The 18,562-nt window shown below is 33.9% G+C and overlaps 2 protein-coding genes across 4 annotated transcripts; both read left to right on the forward strand.

Moving 5' to 3' along the window:
* Positions 1 to 521: 521 nt before the first annotated feature.
* LOC137820256 (ABC transporter C family member 4) lies at positions 522 to 9,572 on the forward strand. Of its 2 annotated transcripts, XM_068624227.2 has the most exons (12): positions 522 to 1,300; positions 1,380 to 2,926; positions 3,961 to 4,281; positions 4,786 to 4,872; positions 5,168 to 5,788; positions 6,285 to 6,449; positions 6,565 to 6,859; positions 7,081 to 7,295; positions 7,943 to 8,248; positions 8,608 to 8,671; positions 8,782 to 9,021; positions 9,156 to 9,572. In XM_068624227.2, exons 1-12 carry the CDS (start codon positions 709 to 711, stop codon positions 9,254 to 9,256), a joined length of 4,554 nt encoding a protein of 1,517 aa, XP_068480328.2. In that variant the 5' UTR covers positions 522 to 708; the 3' UTR covers positions 9,257 to 9,572. The 2 variants fall into 2 exon arrangements, with proteins under 2 accessions (XP_068480328.2, XP_090151170.1); XM_090295044.1 differs by lacking the exons at positions 522 to 1,300; positions 1,380 to 2,926 and adding an exon at positions 3,025 to 3,124.
* Positions 9,573 to 11,068: 1,496 nt separating this feature from the next.
* LOC137821700 (ubiquitin-like-specific protease ESD4) lies at positions 11,069 to 17,521 on the forward strand. 2 transcript variants are annotated; one of them, XR_011082868.2, is made up of 10 exons: positions 11,069 to 12,049; positions 12,457 to 12,539; positions 12,609 to 12,702; positions 12,843 to 12,941; positions 13,258 to 13,350; positions 13,443 to 13,562; positions 14,783 to 14,831; positions 14,995 to 15,098; positions 15,831 to 15,903; positions 17,192 to 17,521. XR_011082868.2 is itself a non-coding variant. In XM_068626415.2 (9 exons), the coding sequence occupies exons 1-9, from the start codon at positions 11,378 to 11,380 to the stop codon at positions 17,252 to 17,254; spliced, it is 1,401 nt and encodes a 466-aa protein (XP_068482516.1). In that variant the 5' UTR covers positions 11,075 to 11,377; the 3' UTR covers positions 17,255 to 17,521. The 2 variants fall into 2 exon arrangements, 1 of the variants encoding a protein (XP_068482516.1); XM_068626415.2 differs by lacking the exon at positions 14,783 to 14,831 and having other exon boundaries at positions 11,075 to 12,049.
* The last annotated feature ends 1,041 nt before the right edge of the window (positions 17,522 to 18,562 follow it).

The following is an 18,562-nucleotide window of genomic DNA, read 5'->3' on the forward strand; positions in this document are numbered from 1 at the left end:
GAAGGGCGTAGTAAGCGACGAAATGTTTCGGGGAGTTGAAAATAGCGTGGATCCGAATTTATGTACAGAAGTATGTTTCAGATTTTTTTAAAGTAGAAAAATGTTTTTCATGACTAGTTCAAAATAATTTGTTCTTTAATTTTATAATCTGTACAATAAATTTAAATTTTAAAAAATTAATATATTTTTCTTCTTCTTACAATTATGTTAGAACGATGTTAAAATTGTTACGTTTAAGCAATATATGTATCCGACAAAATATTGGTATCCAATACCAACACACCATCTTACAAGAGTTTTCAAACCTAACTAAAGTAATAGTATCCATATGAACACATCATTTAAGAATTTGAGAAACGTATTCAACCTTCATTATATGTATATATATAGTTATATATAGTTGCAATCCACAGTAAAGTGGTGGACCTGACCTCATCCTCTAACACCCCCACGCTACTTCTTGTTCTAGATGCGTGCTTCGCATGGAACCTTATTTTATTCACACCAAGCAATTTCATTACACAAATGGTTCCTCGTTTCACACACCACTTTCCATATCAGACCCCACTTTTCCCTTTTCAATTCACATTCCTTTTTCTCACCATATTTCTCACCGCCACTCTCTTCAGCATCCTCATCAGCATTCATGATCATCATGTGAAGTGAAAACTTCTCATACTTGCACCACTTTCACATATATCTACATCAATGTCACCACACCTTCAAACTTTGTTACCACTTCATCTGAACATGTCTTCTTCCTTTCCACCTTCTTGGCTCACTTCCCCTTCCTGCTCCGCCTTGGACATAGATTCATCTTCCCCTACTGCGTTTCTCACAGTTCAGTGGTTAAGGTTCCTTCTTCTATCACCATGTCCTCAACGACTCATTCTCTCTGCTATTGACTTAATCTTCTTGCTCACTCTCTCAGCCTTTGCAGCTGTTAAACTATATTCTAGATTCTCTTCCCCACATAGCTCTTCCTCTTCCACCACCAAACCCCTTTTGCATGAGAAACACTTTGAGCATAAAGTCACCTTCTTGTTCAAACTAACCTTCTTGGTAACCACCCTTTTGCTCGCAGCTTACACTGTTCTTGGCGTCTTGGCCTTCACTCAAACGAGTCTTTCTTCATGGACAGTCATAGAGGCGCTCTTTCGGCTCTTCCAAGCTGTGGCCAACATGGTGGTTGTGATCCTATTGGTTCACGAGAACAAGTTCAAAGCTTCAGAGCACCCTTTCTCGCTGAGAATGTATTGGATTGGAAACATGGTGGTTTCGTGCTTTTTTGCCATTTCAGGTAGGAAAACGTGGTTATATAAAAATTGTGAGTTATATAAAAAAATGGTGAGTTTTGAACGTATCATTACCGTTTTCAGGTATTGTTCGTTTTGTAACTGTGGATGGAGCGAGGTTGGAGCCTAGTTTGAGAGTGGATGATGTGTTTTCTTTGGTTAATCTTCCACTTTCTGCGTTCCTTTTCGTGGTAGCAACGAAGGGGGTAACGGGGATTCAGGTGATTGGAGTTTCTGATGATGTTGCAACATATCAGAGCCTTTCCAATGACAGAAACTCGAGTCCTTATGCTCATTCCTCTGTTTTTTCCAAAATACTCTGGCTTTGGATGAACCCTGTGCTGAACAAAGGCTACCGAGCACCCCTGAAGCTCAATGATGTGCCTTCTCTTCCTCTGGAGTTTCGTGCAGAAAAAATGTCAGAGCTTTTCCAGAGCAATTGGCCGAAGGAAGAGGATAACTGCAAGCACCCGGTTGGTGTCACCTTGTTCAGATGCTTCTGGAGGCACATAGCTTTCACTGGCTTCCTTGCAGTCATAAGACTTGCGGTTATGTACGTTGGTCCAATGCTTATTCAGAGCTTTGTTGACTTCACCTCAAGGAAAGACAGCACCCCTCTTGAAGGACTCATTCTGATTCTGATCCTGTTCTTTTCAAAATCAGTTGAGGTCCTCTCTGTGCACCAGTTCAACTTCAACTCTCAGAAACTAGGCATGTTGATGCGTTCCAGCATCATCACTTCAGTGTACAAGAAGGGTTTGAGGCTTTCAAGTTCCTCAAGGCAGGCTCATGGCACTGGGCAGATTGTGAATCACATGGCTGTTGATGCACAACAGCTCTCAGATTTGATGATGCAGTTTCACCCCATATGGTTGATGCCACTGCAAGTAGCTGCAGCTTTGGCTCTTATCTACAACAGTATTGGCTTGTCAGCACTTGCAGCACTGCTTGGAACCAGCTTGGTGTTTATTTTCACTCTCATTCGCACCAAGAAGAGCAACAGCTTTCAGTTCAGGATCATGAAGAGCCGTGACTTGAGGATGAAGGCCACCAATGAGTTGCTTAACAACATGCGTGTGATCAAGTTCCAAGCCTGGGAGGAGTACTTTGGCAACAAGATTCAGCAGTTTAGAGAAGCTGAACATGGTTGGATTGGAAAGTTCTTGTACTACTTTGCCATCAACATGGGGGTTCTGACCACTGCTCCTTTGTTGGTGTGTGTTCTCACATTTGGAGCTGCCATTCTTCAGGGTGCTCCTTTGAATGCTGGTACTGTGTTCACAATCACTTCAGTGATCAAGATTTTGCAAGAGCCTGTGAGGACCTTCCCTCAGGCTCTCATCTTGATTTCCCAAGCGATGATATCTCTTGGGAGGTTGGATGAGTTCATGATGAGCAAGGAAATGGATGAGGGTGCAGTGGAGAGATTGGAGGGATGTGATGGTGACATTGCTGTGGAGATCAAGAATGGGGAATTCTCCTGGGATGATGCAGATGCCAATGTGGCTCTGAAAGTTGAAGACTTGGAAATTAAGAGAGGGGACCATGCTGCTGTTGTGGGAACAGTTGGGTCAGGCAAGTCTTCTTTGCTGGCTTCTTTGTTAGGGGAAATGATCAAGATATCAGGAAAGGTATGTGTACTTATTCTCCATAAATGTTGTGTTTGTTGCATTGAAGATTATTAGTATGGTTATTTATTGATGCCTTTGTGTTTGTTTGTAAAGTTTGTGCCTTTCTTGTCACATTTAAGGCCTACCAAGAAAGAAAGAGACATAAGTTTTCAGTAATGATACATGACAACTTGCTCCAGATACAATTTGTAATTTATGGTAAGAAGAAAGACTATTTTTGTCACTTCATATAAAAACTGAAATTTTAGACAAATAAACATGATTAAGAAAAAATAATATTTTTTTTTCATTTCATATAAAAACTGAAATTTAGACGAATAAACATATTATAGACTGTTACAGGTTATCAATATATCAATTCTCATAAGTTTTTCACATCAGTTTTTCACACCATAGGGGTATGATATGTAGAAACTCATATATAAGAGAATCTATTCCCTTAAATTGAACAACACAAACATTGCTTTTTGTGTAGGATCCATGGCTTTCACAAGTAGTTCAAAATTTACCACCATAGACATAACTTTATACACTACTTTTGATTAGTGATGATGGGAATTAAGGGTGTTAGAAGAGATTAGACACAAGAAAAACTAAAATCTATTTTTTTTAGCTAAACAATTTGGTTTGCACTTCGAATTGAATATAAAAAAATTAAATCAAACTATTCATTGTATTTAAATATAATATTATACATTTAATTGTATTTTTACTCACACTATATTTATATTTATCAAACTGAGATCATAAATTTAGATGATAATTATAAGATTATGTTATTTACCAACAAATATGATAGAAATTTCAAATTATAAATATAACAATGATAACAAGAAGTAGAAACCTGTATATCTGTTTAACAAGATTTTAGTAAAAGAATGTCTTACAATTTTTATGTTTTTGTAAAAAATTGCATGGGAACATCCTAGTTGGGATAAATGTGTTTGTTGAATTGTGAATGTTCCAGCATACGAAACTTTTCTTGTAATGTTTTCACAGTTGTCATTACTTTTTTTTGTTCTTTAATCTTTTAGGTCAGAGTTTGTGGGTCAGTAGCCTATGTAGCACAGACATCATGGATTCAGAATGCAACAATCCAAGAGAACATAATGTTTGGTTTACCAATGAACAGAGAGAAGTACGAGGAAGCTATAAGAGTGTGTTGCCTAGAAAAGGATCTTGAAATGATGGAATATGGAGACCAAACTGAGATTGGAGAAAGGGGTATTAACCTCAGTGGTGGTCAGAAGCAACGTGTACAACTTGCTAGAGCTGTATACCAAGACTGTGACATCTATCTCCTTGATGATGTATTCAGTGCTGTTGATGCACAAACTGGCTCCTTTATTTTCAAGGTAAGTAAATAACTACAAGAATTTGCTCACTATAAACACAGACACGTCTCTTAAAAATGGTGCACAGACACGTCTCTTAAAAATGATGTGTCTGTGTCGAACACGCATGAAATACTCGGATACTAACATGCGTATGATACTTTTGAACGAGTCATGGAAATCATCTCCACAATGAAAAAATCCAGCTATACTTGTTTATATTAATCTTGATTGTCAATTTATATAATTCATAATCATATAATATATATATTAATATCCTTATAGGGGTTGGTGTACTACATTTCCTTAAACGTTTTATAGTTTTTAGTTTCTACTGATGTAATGTTTTTCATGCCAGAATAAAAGGAAAAACAAATCATCTATGTGTAACAAATACACAGAGACCATGGAAGATTTTGCATAACCAATGAATCAATCAACACATTTTGGCTTCCATCATCAATAAATTGCCTTTTACAATACAATGGCAATAACGAAGTTTCTAATTTCTCCACCTTGTTGCAGGAATGTATCATGGGGGCTCTTAAAAACAAGACCATTCTACTTGTAACCCACCAAGTTGACTTCTTGCATAATGTTGACTGTATAATGGTAAGTGTAAACGCACAATTCTTTTCTCTTACAATACTTTGGCAACCTGCTACATTATACAATATGTGATTGATAATATGAAGAAAGGTTATTTTCATCATTTCATGCAAAATTGAAATTTTAAGCAGAGAAATGAGATTGTAGATTGGTGCAAGTTGTCAATATATCACTTTTCTTTCTCTTACTCTGAAGTGTTCTTCTGTCAATGGTGTCGTTCACTCTCACCTATTTTAACCTCTAGTAGTCGAATTCTTTCAACTGAGCACATTTTCTTGTTTCTGATACCATCATGAAGGTGATGAGAGAAGGGAGAATCGTGCAAAGTGGGAAGTATGATGAACTTCTGAATGCAGGTCTGGATTTTGGTGCACTTGTGGCTGCTCATGAATCCTCTATGGAGATTGCTGAGTCTAGCGATAAAGGTGGTGATGATTCGATTCAGTCTCCAAAACTGGCTCGAATCCCCTCAAAAGAAAAGGAAAAGGAAGGTGAAAAGCAACCTCAAGATCAAGCTAAGTCAGCTAACACCACAGCAAAACTCATTGAAGATGAGGAAAGAGAAACTGGGCGTGTGAACCTGAAAGTGTATGAACACTACTTCACTGAAGCATTTGGGTGGTGGGGTATTGTTCTGATGCTGGCAATGTCTCTAACATGGATTTTGTCTTTCTTGGCTGGTGACTACTGGCTAGCAATTGGAACTGCAGAAGGCAGTAACTTTGCTCCTTCTACATTCATCACTGTCTATGCTTGCATAGCAGTTGGTGTAACTTTTGTTGTGATGGCAAGATCACTCTTATTTACCTATTGGGGTCTCAAGACATCTCAGAGCTTCTTCAGTGGAATGCTTCAAAGCATCTTGCATGCACCAATGTCATTCTTTGACACCACTCCCTCTGGCAGAATTTTGAGTCGTGTGAGTTTTAACCATATTCCTCAGTTAATTTTCGTTACTAAACTGCATAAACTAGCTCCTCGTCCGTATCAAACACATGTATCGGACACCGACACTCGTATGACCCGTACAAGTGAAGTGTCTAATTTAAAAAAGATTTATTAGATTTTTGACAATTTTAACACAAGTTTAACACAATTTTAAAAAGAAAAAATACATAAATTTTCTAAAAACTCAAAAATATTGTATAAATTTTATTATGATTATAAAAATAAGGAACAAATTCTTTTGAATCAGTCATTAAAAACATTTTTTTGCTCCAAAAAAAACTGAAACATACTTAGTGCACATAAATCTTTATTGTCAATTTATATATTCATAATTATATAATATATAGATTTGTATCCTCTTGTTAGAGAATATACGTATCTCTGTGTCAGTCTCTGTGTCTATGCTACACAATTAACATATTCTTTAAATGTTGATGTTTGGACTTACTATGTTGTGAAATGTGTAGGTATCTACTGATATACTTTGGATTGACATATCAATTCCAATGTTAGTAAACTTCGTAATGGTGGCATACTTCTCAGTGATCAGCATTCTCTTTGTAACATGCCAAAATGCTTGGGAAACGGTCTTCCTCTTGATCCCACTGTTCTATCTTAATAACTGGTATAGGGTATGATATGTCCACTCACTCTTATTTTGATGGAGTTTTGTTGATATTTGTGATTTTTACTAGTAAAAACAAAATATTCAGTGCATTTTTGACACTTCCTTGTTCTGGTTTGCAGAAATATTACCTTGCATCTTCTCGGGAATTGACTCGCCTTGATTCCATCACCAAAGCTCCTGTTATTCACCACTTTTCAGAAACCATTGCTGGTGTTATGACCATTCGTGGCTTCAGAAAACAGAACACATTTTGTCAAGAAAATATTGACAAAGTGAATGCTAGTCTGAGAATGGATTTCCACAACAATGGTGCTAATGAATGGCTTGGTTTTCGCTTGGACTACATGGGAGTGGTTTTCCTTTGCATTGCCACTGTTTTTATGATCTTTCTCCCAAGTGCTATCATTAGGCCAGGTACACCACACCAGATCCCTCACCTCCTACCAATTCAAATGTTAACATGTGACTTTATGGTCAATTCTTATGTCATGAATTTTGTTAGAGAAGATAAAAGAAGAACTAAACAAATATTGGATTTATTTTGTATACAGAATTATATATTTATGAGATCTGGTGCATGCATACATAACATTTAGATAAATGTTGCTGACCAAGGATTATTCCACTTGTTGCAGAATATGTTGGTCTGTCTTTGTCCTATGGTTTGGCTCTGAGTAGTCTTTTGGCATTTACTATAACAATGACTTGCTCTGTTGAGAACAAAATGGTTTCAGTTGAGAGAATAAAGCAGTTCACCAACCTTCCCTCAGAAGCGCCATGGAAAATGGCTGATAGCTCTCCTCCTAAGAATTGGCCCAGCCATGGCCACATTGAGTTAAACAATTTGCAGGTACATACTAGTCACAAACATCTAAGTACATACTCTTTATATTTGGCTTAAATTTTTTCAAAAAAAAATAAAAAATTGTATGTTTTGCTAGTACTCAAGACAAATTAAAATGGGGGTGACAATCAACATAGGTTTGCATCCACTTATGTACTATGAAATGTGCGTGAGACTATATATTATGGGTTCCAGTAGCCGATAACCTGAATAAGTCAACAACAAACTCTCGTTAGGATAGACTTTAAATGACTCTCGTTTATAAGAATGTATACTATAAAATGTTATTATTTTTAGTTGATATCGGATTTCCAATGGGACTATTTAAAAAGCTTTCTTCACATTACATGACGAAATCTTCAACAAGTTTAGGACCTATGTATGAACACTATCTCCCCTGTTTTCCTTTACATGAACTTGTTTGTTTCAAAATTAAGGACACTAGTTAGCATGGAAGGTTGAAGATGGTAACATGGTATTTTCATACTAGGGAACATTTGAAGTGCAGGGAATTTTGATGATTTTTTGTGCATAAAAAAGTAGGCATATAATACAATTTTGTTGTGGAAACTGGTGATGAATTTTTGATATTGGAAACCTGCATTGAGTAACTGCTTCATATATAACCTTTGCTGTTAAATGGTGATGAACAGGTTCGGTATCGGCCAAATACTCCTCTGGTTCTGAAAGGAGTCTCTCTCACCATTGAAGGAGGAGAAAAGATTGGTGTTGTTGGTCGAACAGGGAGTGGGAAATCAACCCTCATTCAGGTGTTATTTAGGTTGATTGAGCCTTCAGCAGGGAAAATAACTGTTGATGGGATCAACATTTGCACTGTGGGCCTTCATGATCTGAGGTCTCGATTTGGAATTATCCCTCAAGATCCTGTTCTCTTTCAAGGAACAGTACGAAGCAACATTGATCCCCTTGGACTGTACTCAGAAGAAGAAATCTGGAAGGTATATAATTCAGAAAGAAACATGCATTTATGTTTGTTGGAGTGCATAGTCCTGTGATTTGTTGAAGGAAAATGATACTTTGACACGTTGTGTATATGCATAACCCCAAAAAACCCTGAAAATCATCAAAATCTGTATACATCAACCTTATATACATCAAAACTTGGCCACCACAAGTGTCTCATGAAGTTCTAACTTCTACTCCTAATTGAAAATGTATGTGTGCACTACAAAAGGGGAAAAAGTATAGAAAAAGAAAACTATGCATGTTACATGCATGAAAACATGAGTGCACTTCAGTTCATTGTAATTTGAGATTCTCAAAACTAATAATTAGCTGTTTAACTGTGTTGCTGCAGAGCCTAGAACGTTGCCAACTGAAAGAAGTGGTGGCTGCAAAGTCTGAGAAACTTGAGGCTTCAGGTGTCAACTCCTCTCATAAAATATTCTGACACTGATATTTATTATTGCTTCATGATGTTGTTCTTGGTGAAAGTATGAGCTGACACAGTGTACTTGATTTAACTTGTTAGTGGTTGATGGTGGAGACAATTGGAGTGTGGGGCAAAGACAGCTTCTGTGCTTGGGAAGGATCATGCTAAAACGCAGCAAAATACTGTTCATGGATGAAGCAACAGCATCTGTTGATTCACAAACTGATGCTGTGATACAGAAAATCATCCGTGAGGATTTTGCAGATCGTACAATTATCAGCATTGCTCACAGAATACCTACAGTCATGGACTGTGACAAAGTTTTAGTCATTGATGCAGGTAATTAACTACAACTGCAAATTTCATATAATGTGTAGCTTCCACCATTGCCAATGTTTTTACACTTTCAACACAATTTTTCTCCAGTTAAGCAATAGCTATAGCAATGATTTGGGTGATTGAATTTTTGACAGGGCTTTCAAAAGAATATGACAAGCCATCACGTTTGCTAGAAAGGCCTTCACTTTTTGGAGCATTGGTAAAGGAGTACTCCAATAGATCTGCACAAATATAGGCTTAGGTTCTAACAAGGATAATTGTTGTACTTAGGTTCAAAGTCAAATAATTTTTGAGAATTTTTATGTTTTATCCATTCACTAGATGAATACTTAGACTAGGATAGTATGCAATAAGATTTTTTTTTTAATTATTGGATTAAAATAAAAAATTCTTATGCGACCGTCCCGCAGAGTTGCTCGTTAACCTTTATGCGGGACAAGTTAGTAAAATCAATCCTTATATTCTATGCGGGACGGGTTAACCTGACTTGCATTTTGTGGACCAGATGGAAGACAAATCTATCATCCCTAATTTGGGTATTTCTTCATGCACCCCTACATTCTATGCAATACCAAAATTATCCTTGAAAATTTTGGATGATTCCGGAATAAAGATTCTGTAAGCAAAAGATATTTTTGGAATAGAGGTTTTGTAAGCAAAATGTGTTCTCCAAAAAGGAAATCTTGAAGGCAAAAAATCATTCTGAAATATTCTTTGTGGAATATATTTTTTTTTAATTTTTAAAAAGATAAATCTGGAATTCATAAAATGTGTTCCTGAAAATATGTTCTAGAAATATCCTAGAAAAAAAAGTATTTTGGAACTCATTTTCAAAAGGGATAAAATATTTTTTTCCAAAATTGATGGGTGCAGGAAGTAATTTGTTGGGGTGCAGGAAGAAATAACTCCTAACTTTAGATGCAATTAGGATTATATTATATGTTTCATTCAACAAGACTCACCACATAATAAAAGTTAGGACTCTTATTTTTATGCAAAATGAAAGACATGCAAGTTAGGTTAAAAATATAAATTACAATAAATGTTCAATAAATTATAATATTTGTTTATTTTTTAATTTTAGTCCATAAAAATAGTTGAAAATTAATATTTTAATCTTAAAAAAGTAAAAGTATTTTTCTAATAAAATTTATTTCCATAATATTTTATAATAAAACTATAAATTCATCACAGTATAATATTCTGATATATTTTTGGTATGCTGAAGTTACATTTTTTATATTTAAATAAATTTGAACAACACAGGAATATTACACTTAGTATTTAATTTTTAAATTTATTGAATAAATTACATAATATATATTGGCATACACACATTCCTTCTCAAAGTCTATATTAGCTTATTTTAAATTACCATTTGACGGTATCAAATATTAATTGATTTTTAATTTCATTATAAATATTTACTTCAATTCATGAAAAAAATATAATTATATGCACTAAACCACCTTTTCATTTTATGAAATAAATTAGTTAATATAATTTTTTACAATGAAGTGATAGATTAAATGGAAAAGTGTTCAATTTTCACTAATTTAGAAGCAAGTCATCGTCTTCAGAATGTGTGGTGCAATTGTGAATAATAACATGTCGAGAAAACAACAACACAAATTCAATTTGAGTTTCTAAATTGAAAATTAAAGTTTATAATAATACAATTTTTAGGAGTTTCTAATATCAAGCTATATGACTGAGTAAGAAAAAAAAATATGTGTAATTTATCCGTTTATTACATATAATTTTTTTAAGAAACTGAATAAGAAAATAAAATTTTATAATAATATTTTAATTTCAAATTCATTGAGATAGAATAAATATAATTTAAAATACGATCACTTTGAGTTTGGAATTTATCAACCTTTTATTTTTAAAAAACATTTCAAAAAATCAAAATACATATATATATATATATATTTTGTTTTTGAGTTTGGAGTTTATCAACATTTTATTTTTAAAAACCATTTCAAAAAAAATTAATATATATATATATTTATTGTTTATGAACTTAATACTTATATGTAGCTTTAATACACATATTAAACATCGGCATTCGTTATAAAAAAAATACAACAACACCCATATTAAATATAAAACATCAATATTCTTTACACAAATACAACAACATCCCTATTAAACATCAAACATCAATATTCTTTACACACGGACACGGACTAGTTAAAGTTTCAAATAAACCCGCACTACATCACTCAGTCAGTCACAGTCACTGCATAACCCCGCGAAAATTTGTGTAGGGTTTTAGATTTTCCACAGAAGAAACCCAAATTCACGCGGTGGACATGTTTCAATTACTGTGCGTTTCCAATTGGATCAATCAATGGGTGCGATGACCACTAACCGCAAGCGCACCCAAGAATGCATCAACGTCAACTACACCAATTCGGATCCCTCCCGTAAACGCTCCAAATTATCCACCAAACCCGTTCCGTCCGCCGCCACCGTCGTCGCGCGACTCTCCCGGTATCCGGAACTTTACGCGCCGTTGCCGAGGGAGGTTCACGCGCCCTGCCGGCGGACAAAATTTCCACTCGCTGCTAGGGTTGGCGCTCGCGGGAGCGACGCCATGGGGAACGTTCTGATCGCGAAGTTCGAGAAGGCGAAGCGTTCGGCGTTGGCGAAGTATAGGACCGTGGTGGAGAAGTGGAAGGAGGTGATTGTAGTGGACGCGGAGAGTGATGAGCCTTGCGCGGATTCGAGTGTGGAAGAGCCGCGTGGTGATGGTGACAGGTTTGGGGTTCAGCAGCAGTCGCTGTCGACGTTGTCATTTGATTCGGGGCTGAGGAATGCGGAGTTGAAGGTGGCGAGTGGAGGGAAGTTGTGGGGTCCTGAGACGCAGCTTGATGTTGAAAATGTTCATGCGTATAAGAAGTTGCTTGAGGATGTTGGGAGGAGAAATGGCACGTTTCAGAGGCTGAATTTTGAGATTAACCTGAATGAGAAGCGCAGGGACCATTTTAATTTGTTGAGGCCTAAGAAGGAATTGGATGAGGTGATTATGATTTCTTGTTTAGCATTTAGCAATCAACCATCTTTATGTGTTTGGTTGTTTGGGTGTTATTTTTGTTACTTAGTAGTAGTTTGTTCTTTTGTGGGTGTGTGTTTGTGAAGTCGTTATTTTTTTATCATAATTTCGTAGGAATAAGAATGTCTTTTTTTGTTTGTATTTTTGTTTCTGGTTGACATTTTTTTTTGTTTTCTCCATTTTTAGTGTGAATTTTGGAAAATTGAAGGGTGTAAAGTGTGACAACTGGTTGTATTTATTAGTGGAAATAGACAATTGAGTTATTTTTTATTTTTAGTACTAACATGTAAGTTGAGTTGGTGTGGTTTGTTGGGGAAGGAGAAGCAGGGTAAATGTTACTGTCAATTTACCCTGTGCATTGCTATGATTTACAGGAACCAGAAGTGCTGCAAGAACCATTTGTTGCTCTTAGTAGTGAGGAAGAAGACGAGGTTGAACGTGCCTTCTCTGCCAACCGGTATGAATTTATGGTTTGGATGTTAGGAGGTTGAGTGTAATCTGTAATGTAAGCTCATTGCTTTTTCAGGTGGACAATCTTGGTTACCCATGAAAATTCTAATATTGAGATTACTGGAGAAAAGTTTCGGTGCCTTAGGTCAACTGGATGGTTAAATGATGAGGTAAACTTGTTTGCTATATTATTTGTTTATCCCTTTGTTGAGGTGCTGAATTAGAGAAGAATTTAGTATCTAACTGTATCATGATTTGAAATTTTGGTACCATGAAATTCAGTGATAGATCATGTACCTTTATTGTGCAGGTGATAAATTTGTACTTAACATTGCTGAAGGAGAGGGAACAAAGACAGTCACATAAATTTCTGAAATGTCATTTTTTCAATACCTTTTTCTACAAAAAGGTAGGATAAGATAACTCTTCATTCACATGATTATTTAGTGTTGAGGTAGAAAAATAATTCCACTTTCAGATGATTGATATTGATTACCACTAACATTACTATGGAGAGGGGGGCACTTCCTTCTTGAAGCATTGCTTACGGTTGACCAATAAATTATTAACATTCTTTATGTTTGGCAGTCACTCATTAATATTATAATGAATCAAAACACAGATGGAAAGAAACGAGTATCTCAATATGATATGCATTTTATTATGTTTATAATTTAGTCATATTGCCCACATAATAATATCTATTATTTTGAATGTTATCGCAGTTAATAAGTGGTCCGAATGGTTATGATTTCAAATCTGTCAGAAGATGGACAAGCCAACGGAAATTGGGATACAGTTTACTTGAATGTGATAAAGTAATTATGTTGGAACTAATTTTTTGTTTTGCGTCTAGTAAATTAGATTGGTTTTTGTACTGAACTTTCACCTGATTTATTGTTATTACCAGATATTTGTACCTATCCATCAAGAGATACATTGGTGCTTGGCAGTTATCAATAATGAAGATAAGAAATTGCAGTATCTTGACTCAATGAAAGGAGAGGATAGTTCTGTGCTAGAAAAGCTGGTAAAGTTTTTTCTCAAGTAATTTAACCGGAAATTCCACGTTCCAAGATCTATTATGTTAATTATAACCAAAGTAGGAAAGGAACTATTTTTTATTTTATTCGTTAATATTTTTTCATGAGAACCCAAACATTTGTTTTTGTGTATTTTATTTTTGTCCTTTTACTGTGTGCTTTTTGCAATGTGAGGATTTTTTGGAGCTAGAGTGATATGATTGACCCCATGTCTGATATGAAAAATTTGAAATTTCATTCCTGCTTTGATTTGGACTTTGCCTTCCATTTTAATTTTCAATAGTTGGAATTTTTTTGTTGTTGTATCTTATTTCAAATAGACAACAAGTCACCTAAGGTTAAGTTAAAGGAAAATTGTCTATATCTCAATAGGTCATCAATTGTTTGTGGGTAGATTTCTCGAATTACCTGCATTGTCAACTTCTTGACTCCAAGCAAATTTATGGTATGTTTGATGGGTTTAAAATCTTGTTTGTCTATTTAATGTGTTTGTTTGTTATTTAGTTGCTTCTAACTGAATGCCAATCCGCCATCTAAGTTCCTTCTAAATTTTTTTGCTTTGGAAAGTAGGAAAGTATGTCCTTCAAACTGGAAAACAAAACTATAATTAATGTGCCAGCTGTTGACAACATATGTAGATCAAAGATCAAACATGCATCTTCAATACCTTGGTCCAGTAATTAATCATAAAAAGAGTGGATTAGAAAAGAAAGTAAAGAAGTAAATTTGTTAACGATTACAAAAATGATTGAATATACCTGGTGGGTTTAAGCAAATAACCAAGGAAAATAAGAAATAAAAAATTTATAATTACAAACTAGGACACCAACTGTTGTAAAGGCTTTGCATGAAATCAACTTAGAGGGAAATAAAAAATAAATCAATAGATGTAATTGGGAAATAAATATAAAATAAGAGAATTAGTAAATTAGAAATTGAACTACTCAAATAGAAATTAAACTGTGATTATTGCTTAAATTTCTATACTTTAGAAATTTGTCTGTGGCATATGAATTTAAACATTTAGATAATTGATTTATAATGGTATATACTGTAGAGATAAATCTATTTCCTAAGGATGCTGCATATACATTCAATATACTCTAAGTAACAAATTTAATTATATATGACATGAAAACTGTGTTTTACCCGCATTGTCAATTGATCTTGTTGGTTTTTAAATCTTTTAACACGCTGCTTTGGTCAGGTACATGCTTTTGTCTAGCCTTTGGTGCCTTACACTTAAAACACCAGAGGTAGCCATTGTAGCAAGTGCTGTCTTTAGTTTAAGTTATAGTGACAAAGTTTTGAAATTTAATACTTATGTCTTTACTTTGTAAGAACTGAGGAAAGATATGCGTTTATTTGACAATTGGCTGTTGCTAGGTTCATTTATTATTTTTCATTGATGTCTCTCAGGCTAAATATTTTGCGGATGAAGTAAATGACAAGAACGGAAAAGATATTGGTGTAAATACCTGGAAAAAAGAATTTGTGAAAGACCTTCCTGTTCAGAAAAATGGGTTTGTATTCTGATCTTGCAAATCACTCTATGGGATCGTTTAGTTTTATTGTATTTTGCCCCAATTTTGCAGAATGGAAGATGTATGCGGTGAATTGTAGCTCTTGACTCATTTTTTAAAATAAAAAACCCACAAATATGTCGTCTTTCACAGATAAAGAGCCTAATAGAATTTTGTGAACAAAGTATCCTGAAGCATATAAATTTATTTTTTATTTACTTGAACTTCTTCCTTTGTATAATGAATATATTTTCAGTACAATTTTAAGTTAAACTAAAATTTATTGTGGAGATACTATAATAAATGTACATAAAAAAAGGGACTGGTTAGATTACTAAGAGCAACACAAGTTTTTTTATTGAATGACCAATAAAATTATTAAGTAAAATATATTGTATTTAACTGGTCAGTGATCAATAGTATGGAAATGCTCTAGAGTGTTCTTTTATTAGGGTAATTGATTAATTTACGACAGTGAAGAAACTTGTTCATAGTTAGACAGTTTTCTGCATTTTTTAGATATTTTTTATATGTACTTCTGCGGAAGAACTCTAATTTTAATATAACGACAATGTAACATTTTGACATTAACAGTTTTCCATTTTTATACCTTATTTTTCCTCTTTGCACGCCCCAAGTTTTCAGTATCCGTTGCAACTATGAATGGTTCAAACTAGTAGAGGTTTTTGGTGAATGTTTTTTAAACAATTTTTTTCTTTCGTATCTAAACAGGTGTGATTGTGGGGTGTTTATGATCAAATATGTGGACTTTTATAGCAGGGGCCTGGAGCTGTATTTTGACCAGGTAGGACATGGAGCATTTCATTCTATATATTTTGTCAAATTGAAATATTTTTCTTTTTCTTACACGTCTATATCTAGAAACTCTCGTGTTTATTTAGGAACAGAATTTTTTTTCTTTAAATCTCTCCAAATCCATAACCTAGTAGTCATTCACTTGTGTTCTAGTGTTAGTGCGAGAATGCTTTTAAGACAAAATGTTTAATTAATTGCCTGAAATATTTTAAATTGGTGATATTCGCATATGGTGCATGACATGACAAAATCCTAATCTGTTACCAAAGTACCGTGCCCAGAACTTTGTTTAGCATGTTTGTTTCAAACTTAAATTTCAATAAAGAATCGTTTTTTTATTTTATTTTCAAAGTTAAAGTCAACAAAAAAATGATTTCTTCAAGTATTTAAACCAGACCTGCACCAAAATTTCAATGATGCTTATTATGTGCTTTCACGAAATATTATAGCTTAATTACATTTTTATCTTTCAGATATCATAATTATACGATTTTACTTCTTCAGATTTACATTGTGTCAATTGGGTTCCCTAGTTATCGCAAGTATGTTTAGCCCTTCTTATTCTAATTGCGTTAATTGGGTCCCTGAGTATCAATATTATGTGACTTTAGCTCTCAGAAAATTCCAACTGAAGTAGGAACTGAATTTTGATATTTGAAAGACCCAATTGATTCATTAGAACCTAAGGAACTAAGATTGTTTGTGATATATGGAAAGATCCAACTGATATAATTGAAATTTGAAGAACTAAAATTGTACAGCTGCAATACTTGTTGCAATACTTGTGAGTAATGAGGTTCGGACACGTATCTTAAATGACATGTTCGTATTGGACATATGTATCAAACACTGACACTTATACCACGTATCCGTGAAGTGTTAAATTCAAAAAATATTTGTTGGATTTTTCTAGTACAGTTCTAACACAATTTTATAAAAAAAAATACATTAATTTTCTAAAAACTCAAATTTATTGTATAAATTTTTATCATGATTATAAAAATAAAGAACAAATCTTTTTAAATCCGCCATGAGAAACATATTTTATGTTAAAAAAAACTGAAACATGTACACAATAATTTTTATTATCAGTTTATATTATATAATTTATAATTATATAATATAGATCTGTGTTTTCGTATCTTATATTTTATAAATTATATGTATTTTTGTGTTCGTGTTTGTACTATATAGCTTGCGAAACTAAACTGCAATTAAACTCTTTTTAATAAATATTTATTTTGTTTGAGAATTGAAATACTCTTTTTCATTTGTAGGAAAACATGCCTTACTTCCGGCGTAGGACAGCCAAGGAGATCTTGAGATTGAAAGCTGAATGAATGGGCCGACAGTCCAATACATTGCCGCCAAATTTTTTATATAAGGTATGTATTTGAAAGGTCGTCACATTAATAGGCATCACTTGATGAATGATCCTTGACCATTATAGAGTTGAAGAATTTATTAGCTTGAAAACAGAAATGATTATAGATGTATTGGTTATGGAGTTTGTTTGGATAAGAGTGGTGTGTAGTGTATATATAGCGCAGTAGGTTGTATATTGCTATACAGATTGCATTATAAGATGAGGCATAGTTTAAAGATTATGGTCTTACTTCTTCCTCCCCAATCCATAAATTTTTCTGCAATATTTTGGATTACATCTCGAAGTCTTTTTCCAAATTCGTCTCGAAGTCTTTTTCCAAATTCGTAATTAGCTTCCAGATTATGTAATCTGAAAGTTTTTTTTCAGATACATGATTAGTTTCTGGATTACATAATTCGAAAGTCTAAATTAGCTTTTGGATTATATTATCTGAAAGCCAGTTCGGAAATTACTCTCAAATCTAGACTTTCAAATTATACAATCTGAAATATTATTATTTTTAAATATATTTTGGATTACATAATTCATAAGTTATTTTTGAATTCGAGATTAACATCTAAATATGTAATCGAGAATATGGGAGTGAAAAGAAAAAAGATAAAAATGTATTTTTATATGTAATTGAGAATATGGGAGTGAAAGAAAAAAAAGAAAATGTATTTTTATATTTTGTATAAGGTGTCAGAAGAAGAACATATGGAGGTGCAGGTGCAGTGCAGGAAGAAACAGTTTTTCAGTTTTGCATTGTAGCCTATCTCTATCGGTGTAAAAGGCAAATGCTCCCTGCACCCAACATAATTTCAAAAAATCCAAAAATACTCTTTATTTCGGAAATGAAAATCCAGAAATGAAAATAATGCATTTTGGAAAAATAAATCTGGAAGAGATTTTTGTGCTTCCGGATATAAAAATCTGGAAAAAAAAATCAAAATCCCATTCTGGATAAAAAATCCGAAATTAAAATAATACATTTTGGATAGAATTATCCGGAAGAGATTATTCTGGAAAAGGGATCTGAAATGTAATTTTATATATACCCAATTTTTTTTTAAGGGTATTTTTGATTTTTTCTCTGTAATTGGGTGCAGTGATATGGGGCAGGCAGCAGGTGTAAAATTGTGCAAAGCCCATTTCCCACTACATTTTTCAGCTTTGCTTTTATGTAAAGCATATATTTCGAAAGTAATGATAGCAAAGATTACTATTCACAACGATTTCTTAACTGATTAATTGTCTTATTTGTACAAACTATAGACAAATT

Source organism: Phaseolus vulgaris, chromosome 9 (genome assembly GCF_051622355.1).
Source record: "Phaseolus vulgaris cultivar YP4 chromosome 9, ASM5162235v1, whole genome shotgun sequence".
Taxonomy (NCBI): Eukaryota; Viridiplantae; Streptophyta; class Magnoliopsida; order Fabales; family Fabaceae; genus Phaseolus; species Phaseolus vulgaris.

Excerpts from the sequence above, each read along its gene's own strand:
- LOC137821700 (XM_068626415.2), top strand. The coding sequence starts at position 11,378 with ATGGGTGCGATGACCACTAACCGCAAGCGCACCCAAGAATGCATCAAC. Across the intron at positions 13,351-13,442 it reads GTTTACTTGAATGTGATAAA|ATATTTGTACCTATCCATCA; the intron begins GTAATTATGTTG and ends TGTTATTACCAG. Across the intron at positions 15,099-15,830 it reads CTTCCTGTTCAGAAAAATGG|GTGTGATTGTGGGGTGTTTA; the intron begins GTTTGTATTCTG and ends GTATCTAAACAG.
- LOC137820256 (XM_068624227.2), top strand. The coding sequence starts at position 709 with ATGTCACCACACCTTCAAACTTTGTTACCACTTCATCTGAACATGTCT. Across the intron at positions 4,282-4,785 it reads CTGGCTCCTTTATTTTCAAG|GAATGTATCATGGGGGCTCT; the intron begins GTAAGTAAATAA and ends ACCTTGTTGCAG. Across the intron at positions 8,249-8,607 it reads CAGAAGAAGAAATCTGGAAG|AGCCTAGAACGTTGCCAACT; the intron begins GTATATAATTCA and ends GTGTTGCTGCAG.